Source organism: Anoplophora glabripennis, unplaced genomic scaffold (genome assembly GCF_000390285.2).
Source record: "Anoplophora glabripennis isolate ALB-LARVAE unplaced genomic scaffold, Agla_2.0 scaffold27, whole genome shotgun sequence".
In the NCBI taxonomy this organism is placed as follows: Eukaryota; Metazoa; Arthropoda; class Insecta; order Coleoptera; family Cerambycidae; genus Anoplophora; species Anoplophora glabripennis.
In genome coordinates this window covers 390,563-403,348 of record NW_019416292.1, presented here as the reverse complement: position 1 = coordinate 403,348, position 12,786 = coordinate 390,563, and the positions used below count along the sequence as shown (strand labels likewise).

The window sequence follows — 12,786 nt, the reverse complement described above, 5'->3', positions numbered from 1 at the left end:
TTTCTTTTGTGATGAAAGTATAATTCAAATATTATTTACTGTTTAAAATATAAGCAAATGAGAAATTAACTCATTACATTATAAAAATACAAAATTATAGTACAAAAATTCGACCAATGTTTAAACAAGCGGCAGAGCTCTTCTAATTGACGGATTCGAATTTTTCAAAAAGCGTTTGAAAGCTTGAGAGCCCTTCTATATGTGATTAAATTTTCAAGTATCTAAGGACCTTGGTTTTTGCTGTGTAAAATTTTGAAAATTTGCAAATTTTTTTTTAAAAATCTGGATTGCAAAATTATTATGCAAAATCTATCGAACCGATTTTGATGAAATTTGGTGTGACGATTCTACGTAACAGGAACTTTTCTTGAGCCAGGTATGAGGGTCCTATACCCAACTTAAAGACCCCAAAAAAATTCCCTAAAAAGTAATGTTTTTAACATTCATTGGATTTGTAACTAGTCATATTTTTGTAAAATTTAATTACAAACATTTATTTCCTCTTCCATTTTCGCCTAAAATCAACTCTTGAAAAGATACATAATTAAATAGGAAGAAAAATATGACATTTTTCGAATTTTTTTAACATATTGTGCCGCCAAAAGTTAAGCCCACGTTTTCTTTTTATGCGCATAGAAAAATTTTCATTTCTAGTGATATTTGAAAGCCAAAAAGCCAAAAATATCCGTGGATATACGATTCACTCAAATATAGACTCTTTGAAATAGATACCGTCTGGACTATATCGTTTCTGATTTTCTACAAACCTAATTGATGTATTGGTCACCAAAAATTAAAAATCTACCTCGAAAATGGTGCCTTTCCGGACTAAGATTTTATATAAACTGTTTTGCTTATTTTTGCCTAGGGAATGTCGTCTTGGAAGTGGATAATTATTTATTAACACGAGAAGATACTAACTTCAATATAACATGCAATTTCGCCTTTGTTCTTCTTTTCGTATAATCTAAATAAAGATACACATAGTAACAATATACTAACTAAAATGTACTCGACACAGCAATACTCCCTTCTCTACCATTGTACGGCCTTAAGCATACTGCGAGGATGATGTACCTACTCTAGATAAATGTTATGGCAACTAGTTACAATGTACTTGTATGATGTATTCGATACCGCAAGACTACGACATGCCTACCTTTACTGAAATAACTTAACGCAAACACCAAACACACCGGTGGACTTACTTTGGAGCAATGTCGGAGCCTTGCTGCATCAGCGACCCGATGGTGAACCACAGGGAGTTCAACAGAGTGAACTGATTTTCCAGTACGTCTGGTTCGCTGTTGCATGGGTGCGGGTTGTCCCACTCGTAAGGGCTGAACCTGCAACCACAGAACAGCTTTACTAAATCTAGTGGCTTACTTGGGTAGGAAGTCGCATCCTTGTTGCATCAAGGAGCCGATGGCGAACCACATGCAGTTGAACAGGGTGAACTGGTTCTCTAGGTGGTCGGGGTTGGGGTTGCACGGGTGGGGGTTCTGCCATTCGTACGGGGTGAACCTGTCGAGTGTCAAATAGATCATCGTGTGTTCAAAAGTACCAGCGTCAATACTCTTCGAACATGATTTTTTATTATTATTTTGGTGTACATGCTTGAACAAATAATATTATTAGATGAGTATAACATAACTACATGGTTTCTATGACTAGCCCTTAGTTTTTATCCTTGTATCGACGTAGCAATTTAATTGCTACAGATTAATAACGAGCGTTCAAATAAAAACGTGGTCGAAGTTGGCTCTGACACATTGGACGTAGGGAGTAGCTTTTAGCGACCAACTTAACCTCATTTCTCAACGAGCTGTATAGCAGCTGTCAGTTTCAATAACGTTAATGACTATATATAACTTTATTTTAAAGAATAATCGTGATAACAATAACAAACAATTAAAGGAGCTGCGGAAAGTGTCCCCCTCCTTGTTATAACAATAAATTAAAGCAGCTGCTGAAAGTGTCCCCCTCCTTGTTCCAAGCACTTTTCACACCTGTTCCTCAAAGAATTGAAGACATTTTCTAAGATGCTCGGGGTATTGTTAATTTCACGAATCTTGTCTATAAGTCGAGCCTGCAGATGGTTTAAATCAGGAATAGGCAGTTCAAAAATAGTGTTTTTAAGAAGGTAAGGCCACAAAAAGAAATCACACGGCGTAATATCACATGACCTCGGTGGAAATTCATGTTCAGCATTGAGACTTATTTGTCGATTTTGGAAAACTTCCCTCAACATATTCATCGTCTCGCCTGCCGTATGTGCCCTGGCGCCATCTTGTTGAAAGTAAAAGTTTGTAATTTCGTTTTCTTCCAGCTGGTTAACAAAAGGAGCGATAATTTCTTCTCTATACCTTTGCGCAGTAAGAGTACCATTAAAAAAAATAGGTCCATAAATCCTCCTTCGATTGAGAGCACACCAAACTCCAATTTTTTGAGCGTGTAGAGGGCCCTCGACAAAAAAGTTATCTGGTTTTTCAGAAGACCACATTCTCATATTCCGTGAGTTTACGTAACCACTTAAATGAAACCAGGCTTCATCAGAAAAAAAGGTGATATTATGAAGTTCACCGTAGTTGTTTAAAAACCATTCACAAAATACAGCCCGTCGCGGAAAATCAACTTCATGAAGTTCTTGCTGACAAGTTAAACGATAGGAGAACAAACGCAAATCTTTTTTTAACACTATGTGGCAGGTACCGACTGATACTCCCACCATTTGTGATAAAACACGTACAGAAGTACTTGGCGCATTTTCCATTATTTGTTGGACATTTTCTTTTAATTCTTCAGTCCGCTTTTTAGGTCGGCCGCTTCCTTCTTTTCTTGTTACACTGCCCGTTTCACGAAAAACATTAACACAACGCTGAACTGCACTTTGAAAAATTTTGTACCCAACAACGCCGGGAAATTGATTTTGAAATTCTATGAGACATTCCTCAATAGAATACTTCCATATTCCAACACTTTTTGTTCTTGAGAAAACACCATTTTAAACGCTTTTTAAAACGAAAATATTCAAATTGATAGCGGCGATATAGCGCTTTGACAGATGACGTTTAAGTTCATTTGCTATACGCTACGCCCTACGTCCAAATTTTCAGAACCAACTTGACCACGTTTTTATTTGAACGCTCGTTACTTTCCAATAGATATAAACGATAACGCCGTTTGGCAATATTAATATTAACTCACCCGAAATAGAATCGGGTGTAAGCCGTAGAGTGAAGTCATGTAATTATAATTACCAATTACTGGCAGCTAATTAGTTGCCATGACTAATTATCCTGATTGGGCCCACTCTCGCGTCGATTAAGACGCGAGTCCTTAATTGATTATTTGCCTTGGCTGTTTCAGATGAAATCCGGCCTTTTGCGAGGGATTATAATTTCAAAAACAACACCGACAAAAACCTTTTTAATATTTTTATTCAGCAGAGGGTAGGTATATAGGATGTTCGCAGTTTAAGTGCCGTTTTATAAGCAATTGTTTTATAAGTACGTTTTATATGTGAAGTGTTCGAGACTATATTTCGGATTTAGTTTGTAATCTAAGAACTTGCTACTTTTGTGGACATTATATGGCATTTCTATTACCGACATCCTGAAAAAAATTTCATTAATGATTTTTGTTTCCACTGGCTTAGATGACACGAGGTTAATATCCGGAACTTAATTAAATAAAAAAGCACATTTGAAGCAAACTATTCCAACCTTACGATGTAAAACATCATTATTAACCTAATGAATCATTTCCATTCATGAAATTATTGAGGAACATAGAACAATGTTAATCGATTCAGTCGTTTAGCGGCTAGGCTCGTACAAAGCCGTCGATACCGGAGTCGTAGTAGAAGAGAAATTCACCGGAAGGATACAGGAAGTTGCTGAACGTGTAAGACAAGCCCCACAAATATCCAGTCGGGCCTTTATTGGCAAATAAATCCATTACTAGGCGTTAGAGAATACGCCGGTTAATGGAAAAATATTTAAAAACAAATATATAGCGCTATAATTTACTTACAACATTTTTAATGAAATTAATTTTGTAAATTTGAGATAAAGAAATTAATTCATCTGTCAGATGTGTCGAAAAAAATCAAAAGAAACAGAAAACTTTCTTGGAAATGGCTCATTGAAAGTGATATTGGAGATAATAAATTCGAAACGTATGAAAATTAAAAAAATTCCAAGAAGTTTAAAAGATTTACCCGCAGAATAATTGGATGAACTGGGAAACTTTTATTCACTACATAGGTAATGTTGAAAAGAGTAAGACGGTTTGCTAACTGCTTAAGAGATCAAAGAAATACCAACTTTACTATGAAAATATATATGTATGTACCTACCGAAGACAGAAAGATATCAGCATAGGAAAAATTAAGTTGCAAAATGTTTTAAAGTCTTTAGTTACTTAATCTAATAATTAATTCAATTATAAATTCCAGGATTTTTTCAGATAAGCTTGATTGTGTGCCATTTTTGAAAAATTTTGAAAAAATCGTTTCGACAGGATGATTTGGGTCAAAATGACAAACTAGAAAAAATGCCCATCGAAACCGTATCTCGCGAACGAAACAAGTTGGCATATTGCCGCTTGGCTAAAAGATAGCTTATTTGGCGTTGAAAAACATATCCAAATATGGTGAAAACAAAAAATGCGGTTTTTGAGAAAATCAATTTTGAAAAACAAATTTTTTTTTCGTTTTTCTCATTTATCACAGAAAGTTTTAAAGCAATTTGAATTCTGAAAAAAACAAGTAAATGCTGATGAAATTCTGCACATTTTGAAAAAAACATTTCGGTAGGATGATTTGGGTCCAAATGACGTTCACATGAAAAAAATATGCATTTTCAATTTCGGTATAACGCTGTCACGATGTAAATTTAACATGGCTTCATAGAGCTCCAAAAATTTTTTTTCAGAAAAACAAAAACAGATTAACATTCCAAAGTTTCAAAAAAAAAGAGGTCGATTTTCTTTATTTGTTGAATCTATATGGAAACAACCTTCTTTCTTTTTTTAATTCTAATTCAATGTTTTTCGATAGTATTTCTATATATTTTTACAAATTTATAGGTTTTGAACGCTTCCAAAGAGTTTTGATGTACTTACTTTGAAACTGTTTTGGTGTATGGTGATACTTCTTCAATTTTTTTTACATTTTATTAAATTATTATTACAAATTATTTAAGAATCACCCTGTATACGTATCAAGTCACCAAAGCTGGGCGATGACTAATAATAACTTTCCAAGCACAGTTAAAAGGCATCTTGAAACAGAAGGCTAGTTGGAAACTTATAGACTTAATTTTAAGACACCCGTTTTGAGCGCCCTTATTTTCCTTTCTGGACTTTATAAAATAATTCCCTCGTTTTGCAGCCATCCCCCCTCCCCCTTCCCCCCGCAGGGCTACTTCAAACTTGCTTTAAATCAATAAAAAATGCTTGCTCTCTACTCGGGACGCAAAATAAGGGTCTTGGCTCGCGAGGAACAGGATCCAATTATAAGAAGTTTTATGACATATCCTCAACTTTTAAACGTGGAGAGCTCTTTTGATGTCTCTTGAATGAGGAGCAATAAAAATTGTAACACTTGTAAGCTGTTTTAGTGAAGATGTAGGAGTGGAAAGTACGCTAATTAGGAGGTGAGTTAATGATATTGCTCTAGGCAAGGATTCTTAGTTGATTAAACTTCGTTCATGTCTAGCTAATTAGCAGAAGTCTAGCAAAACTAGATGAGGAAAAGATAAGACGAAATGGTTAAGATTATCATAACATGTTTTATATTTTGTCTTAAGAATTTAAGATAATGGGAAAAAATTCCTTCTGAAAATGATTAAATAAATTATAGGGCTCGGAGTACAATTAGTTCAGTCATTCTGTACATTTGGAAAAGAAAGTGAACGGGAAAGCCAAATTTTTTATATGTTGTGAAGGGTGCTTAGAAAAGCTTAACTTGACATTTGAGACCAAGATTTCCTATGTGCATTTTCCGCCATCTTGGACGATCTACAATTTAGATCCTATAAACTTTTCACCTATTATTGTTAGTTGTTGAGATATCGAACTAAATTGATAAAAAGCAAGAACAAAGACAACTTTATAAAAATGTTCCGCCTTCATTTTGTACAAACTGAAATCAGAGTCGAACAAGCCTTTGAAGATGCGGGCACTCTGATCGTAACCACCTCACTCGCAGAAGCATCAAAGTACGATTCGGTTGAAATCGTTGGCGAAGACATCGATCTCTTGATTTTTCTCACTGGACTAGCGAAAGACAAAAGAAATGTATACTTTCGAAAATCGGGAAAAAGAAATACACCAGGAACACTTTACTCTCCAACTAGTATGAAACATAATAAATCCGTTCTCGAAAACATATTTATCATTCATACATTCAGCGGTCGCGATACCACCTCATCTTTGTTCAGCATTGGCAAATCGAAATTCTTCAGCATATTGGAAAAACATACGAAACTCCTATCATCGGTTGATTTATTCAAACGAGAACATGTCAATCCGGAGGATCTGGCATCCACGGAAGAACGATTTCTCATTGCTCTATATGGCGGTGAGAAGCACAGCAAAAACATCAATGCGCTACGATATCAACGCTACGCAAAATCTATCACCAGAAATAGATTCAACCTATCATCATCATCACTCCCACCAACACTCCCACCAACAAGAAGCGTAGCACGACAACACATTTTCCGCACGTATCATCAGGTATAAACTTGGCTTGGGTTTTACAAGGATCCGGAGGAATGGGGTTGACAACGAACGGACCATGGTCTAGAGCCGATTATTAATACGGTTGAATCTGCGCCACCCGAGCTTTTGAAGCTAATGTCTTGCAAATGCAAGGAAAAATGTGGAACTGCTTGTGGGTGCAGAAGAGCTGGCATTGCATGTTCAATTGCAGTGGACAAACATGCAGAAACGTTGCCAAAGTCGATATCCTCATCTGTGACAACGAATTAGATTCCGAAGATGATTCAACAGTCGGAGAAAATATGGCCGAAGAATCTCCACGTATCGAAAAGTACCCTCAACAGAGGGACTGTGAACCAGGGCTGTCGAAGCGAAGGAAGACGTAGATACTTCTTCAATACGAAAACATTCTTGTATAATAAATTTCATACGTGTGAAACATAATCTCACTGTGTTAGTTCTTTATTTAGAATCCATAACAACGTACCTATAAAACCGCGTGAGCTATAAAATAAAAACTTCGCACAGACTTGTCGACTTCGCAACACGACAGAACCCGCATTACTACCCTAGAGAAAGAACACAAGTATTAAACTGTTCGCACAAATATCCTCTACAAGTTTGATAATATACATTTTTTCGATAAGTATTAAGGAAAAAGAGGAAATCCCGAAAAACAAGATCGAATCTTTGATTTTTTATCTATTTTGTTATATATCTCAACAAGTAATAATGATAGGTGAAGAGTTTATAGGACTTAAATTGTAGATCATCGGAAGAGACACAAAAAATAACAAAACAACAAATCTCTATCTCGACGGTGAACCGAGTTATCGCGAAAACCATGGCGGCGCGCGGACGGAAAAATCGAAACTTCGCAAGGACTTGCTGACTTCGTGGCGCGATAAAACACGCAATTATCACCCTGGGGCAAAAACAAAGACACCAAATTGTTTGTACAAACGCCCCCTACAAGTTTTATAATAGACATGTTTTCAATAAGTATTAAGGAAAAAGAGAAAAATCCGAAAAATCAGATCGAATCTTTGAATTTTTATAAATTTTGTTCGATATTTCAACAACTAACAATAATAGGTGCAAAGTTTATATGACCTAAATTTTAGGTCGTCGAAAGGGGACAAAAAAACAATAAAACAACAATTCCGTATCTTGACGGGGAACCGAGTTATAGCAAAAACAAAAATTCACCCCTTTTTCCAAGATGGCGGAAAATGCACATAGAAAATCTTGGTCTCAAATCTCAAGTTAAACCTATATGAGCAACTGAAGAATAAGCAATTAAAGATTTAATATCTCTCTGCCGTAAACATATTAAAGAAACAAAAAATCCCCCAACTAATCTAATAATAATAAAAATAAAATTAAATTTTATACCAATTGTTAAAAATAAATTTATTAATCGTATTAAACCATAACCACCTAATTTTAATATAATCCCAGCCAAAATTATAGATCCAGAAACTGGAGCCTCAACATGAGCCTTTGGTAATCATAAATGAACAAAAAATATAGGCATTTTTACAAAAAATACAAAATTTATACATAAATATATAAAAATATTGTTTAAATCATTTTTTATAAAATAATAATCTAATCTACAATAATTTCTATAATAAAAAAAAATTGAAACTATTATAGGTAATGAAACCAATAAAGTATAAAATAATAAATATACACCAGCCTCAATTCGTTCTGGTTGATACCCTCACCCAATAATTAAAATTAATGTGGGAATTAAACTAATCTCAAAAAACAAATAAAATAAAAATAAATTTATAGAAGAAAAAGCTAAATATAAAGATAATATTAAATTTACTATAATAAATAAAAAAAGATTACTATAATTTTTTAATTTTAAAATTTTTTCCCTTGCTAAAATTATTAATCTGCAAATTCAAAAACTTAATAAAATTAAAGAATAAGATAATATGTCCCTTCCTAATATATAAGAAATATTTACTCATAAATAAGTTATTGAAATATTAATTAAAAATATAAATGTAAAAATATAAAAAATATACTGCACTAATCAAAAATTAGAAATAAAACATAAAGGAATTAATATCAATAAACCAAAAAAAAAACTTATCATAATGAAGAAAAAGTTATAATATAATCATTACCATGAGTACGAATTATTAAAACTAAAACTGATAATCCTAAGACCCCTTCACATACTCTTATAGTTAAAAAAATTATAGAAAAAAAAAATTCATATCTTAATTGAGATAAATAAATTAAAATATTAAAATATAAAGAAATTATAATAAATTCCAACCTTAATAATATAATTAATAAATGCTTACGTTTAGAAGCAAAAACTATTATTCCTGATAATCTTAAACATAAAGATAAAATAATATAAATTAACATTAGTTTTAATAATTTATAAAAAATATTGGTCTTGTAAACCAAAAATAAGATTTTTCTTTTAAAACATCAAGAAAAAGGATTCTCCTTATCTTTAATCTCCAAAATTAATATTTTTAAAATAAACTATTTCTTGAAATTACTATAATTTTAATTATAAGTTCCATTATTATAAGAATTTCTTTCTTATTTATAAATCATCCCCTTTCCTTTGGAATAATTTTACTAGTTCAAACTATTTTAATTGCAATAATAACAGGATTAATAAACTATAACTTTTGATTTTCTTATATTATTTTCTTAATTATAATTGGTGGTATATTAATTTTATTTATTTATATAACTAGAATTGCATCAAATGAAAAATTTCAATTTTCTTATAAACTTTTTATTTTAATTAGATCACTTTGCTTAATCACTATCACCTTATTTATTATAGACCTATTCTTTTTTAATTTAAACTTAATAAATAATCTCTCAAATCAAAATATAATTCAATATTATAAACTATCAATAAATAAATTTTTAATATGACCTATAAACATTATTTTTTTCATAATAATTATTTATTTATTAATTACATTAATTATAGTAGTAAAAATTACTAATATTAAATCAGGACCTTTACGACAAAAAAATTAATGAAAATACCTATTCGTAAAACTTCACCTATTTTATCCATTATCAATGGATCCTTAATTGATCTACCTTCACCTTCCAATATTTCAACTATATGAAATTTTGGATCTCTTCTAGGACTTTGCTTAGGAATTCAAATTGTAACTGGATTATTTCTAGCAATACACTATTGCCCAAATATTGAAATAGCATTTAGAAGAGTTGCTCATATTTGTCGAAATGTAAATTATGGATGATTAATTCGAACACTCCATGCTAATGGGGCTTCATTTTTTTTATTTGTCTTTATATTCATATTGGACGAGGAATATATTATAGATCTTATAATATAATTGAAACTTGAATAATTGGAGTAACTATTTTTTTTATTGTTATAGGAACAGCATTTCTAAGTTATGTATTACCTTGAGGACAAATATCCTTTTGAGGAGCAACTGTTATTACCAATTTATTATCAGCTATTCCATATCTAGGAACAATAATTGTTCAATGAGTATGAGGAGGATTTGCAGTTGATAATGCCACCTTAACACGATTTTTTACTTTACATTTCTTATTACCTTTTATTGTCATCTCCTTAGTAATTATTCATTTATTATTTCTTCATCAAACTGGATCAAATAATCCTTTAGGAACTAATAGAAATTTTGATAAAATCCCATTTCATCCTTATTTTTCTTATAAAGATATTTTAGGTATATTAATTATATCTATAACTCTTTTAATTTTAACTTTAAGTAATCCTTATCTATTAGGAGATCCTGATAATTTTATTCCTGCTAATCCTTTAATTACTCCCGTACATATTCAACCCGAATGATATTTTCTATTTGCTTATGCTATTTTACGTTCAATCCCTAATAAATTAGGAGGTGTTCTAGCTTTAATTATATCAATTGCTATTTTATATACTCTTCCTTTTTCTAATAAAAAAAAATATTAAGAAATCAATTTTATCCAATAAATAAAATTTTATTTTGATCATTATTTACTATTATTATCTTATTAACTTGAATCGGTGCACGTCCTGTTGAAGATCCTTATATTATTGTAGGACAAATTCTTACTATTCTATATTTCTTTTATTTTTTTATTAATCCATTAATTGCCAAAATTCAAGATAAAATTTTATTTAAATAGTTAATGAACTTGTATAAGTTTATATTTTGAAAATATAAGAAAGAGATCAAATACCTAAGTTGTAGGTCGTCGAAAGAGGACCGAAAAACAATAAAACAACAATTCCGTATCTTGACGGGGAACCGAGTTATAGCAAAAACAAAAATTCACCCATTTTTCCAAGATGGCGGAAAATGCACATAGAAAATCTTGGTCTCAAATCTCAAGTTAAGCTTTTTAAGCACCCCCCACAACAATCACAAACTCTTTCTCATGTAATCGAAATGCCTCCGCCTATAAGCATTATTTTCTTATTTTTGGAGTATCCTTTTCTTTTAAAGTTGTGTATATATTTTTCAATAATAATTTTTTGTCCGTCAGGTCGTTGGAGATATATCGAAAATAAATTATATTTATTAACTCATTTGACAATAAAGTTCGCGGATCTTTTGAACCAGCCTTATTTATTAATTTCAGCAATTTGGAAAGCATAAGTACTAAACTTCTCACCTAGCCAATATAAACAGCAACACCGACACCCCGAGGTACGCAGTTGCCATATAGATCCACACGTCGAGCGACAGCGGCGACAGAAACGAAAACAGATTAGGCGGCTGTTTGATGGGTTTTCTGTAAAGAATACTAATGCCCAGATTCATGAAGGGCATCGTGAAATCCACGGCCTGCTCCCTGTCGTAGGTGATGGTGAGATCGGCGATGGCCAGGTCGGCTTTCTGGTCCAATAGCTCCTTCATCATGCCGTCCCATTCTTTGGTCTCGCGGTTTAGGGAGCCGTAGCGGCCGTCAGGTGCCAGGCGGATGGTGTAGTTGAAGCCCAGGACCCTGGAGATCTCGTGGATGAGGTCCACGGCGTAGCCCTCGAATTGGGCGTTGCCGACCAGTTTTTCGCTCGCTTCCTTGCGCATTACGTACGGCGAGCTCTAAATAATAAAAAAATGTGGCAGAAAGAACAGAAAAAAATTAAGATGTGTATTTTACAGACTTTCCACAAAAAATTATGACATCTTATTACTCCTGGCATTAGGAAAAACTGCAAATATAGTCAAAGTCTTGTATTTTTCGTGACAAAATAATGTACCACATATCGCAATTCATCAACGACTTTAGAATAATTTGATAATAAACCTTTTGTAAAATCTTCGGCAAGAAAATTTCTTCCAACCTTTAACAAATATCCCTTGTAAATTTCTTTAGATATTATATTATATTATTGAATATATGACTTATCAACTTTTAACAGTTTTTATTAAAACACCCTGTATATTTCAAACAAATCCTTGAATGTGGCGATAAGCAACAATTAAACGGAAAAAAGTTCTAAGATAGTGAATTTCAACATACTGCTGTTTTACAATTCTTAGAATTCTGTCGGAAGCCTCTTGCAGAAAAAAATATTTTAATAGTTTTTGTATCTACACTGAATACTACAAACAATGTGTAAATGTTTTGTTATATTGATTTATTTTTAAAAAGTTATTAGATATTAAAGTTTTAATCGGTTCGCTTCGCGCGCAAACGCCATGGACTGGGATGTCGACACGTTGACGTCATCGGTAAGTAAATGGCAAGCGCGACATTTACGCGTTTCGACAGTGCAGCTGACTGCTTTGGTTATTAACTGTGTGGAACGGTGTCAATAAGCAGTACGATACCTTATATACTGAAAATTTGTGAAGTTAAACTTATAATAACTATGGCAAATCCCTCTAAACCATATAAATAGTCCAGACAGCATATATTTTAAAAAGTCCATATTTGGGTAAATCGTATATCCACGGAAATTTTTGACTTTTTAGCTTTCAAATATCACTACAAATGAAAATTTTTTTATGCGCAAAAAAAAACGTGCGCTTAACTTTTAGCGACATAATATTAAATATATAATAT

At 32.4% G+C, this 12,786-nt stretch overlaps 1 protein-coding gene across 1 annotated transcript in view; it reads right to left on the bottom strand.

Moving 5' to 3' along the window:
• Positions 1 to 12,786, bottom strand: part of LOC108909903 (glutamate receptor ionotropic, kainate 2) — a 120,874-nt gene that overhangs the window by 15,774 nt on the left and 92,314 nt on the right. The window contains exons 10-11 of the mRNA XM_018714376.1: positions 11,389 to 11,819; positions 1,387 to 1,524 (exon numbers count right to left, since the gene is read on the bottom strand). Of these exons, the coding sequence (XP_018569892.1) occupies positions 1,387 to 1,524; positions 11,389 to 11,819 (569 nt within the window). The remainder of the gene's footprint in view (positions 1 to 1,386; positions 1,525 to 11,388; positions 11,820 to 12,786) is intronic.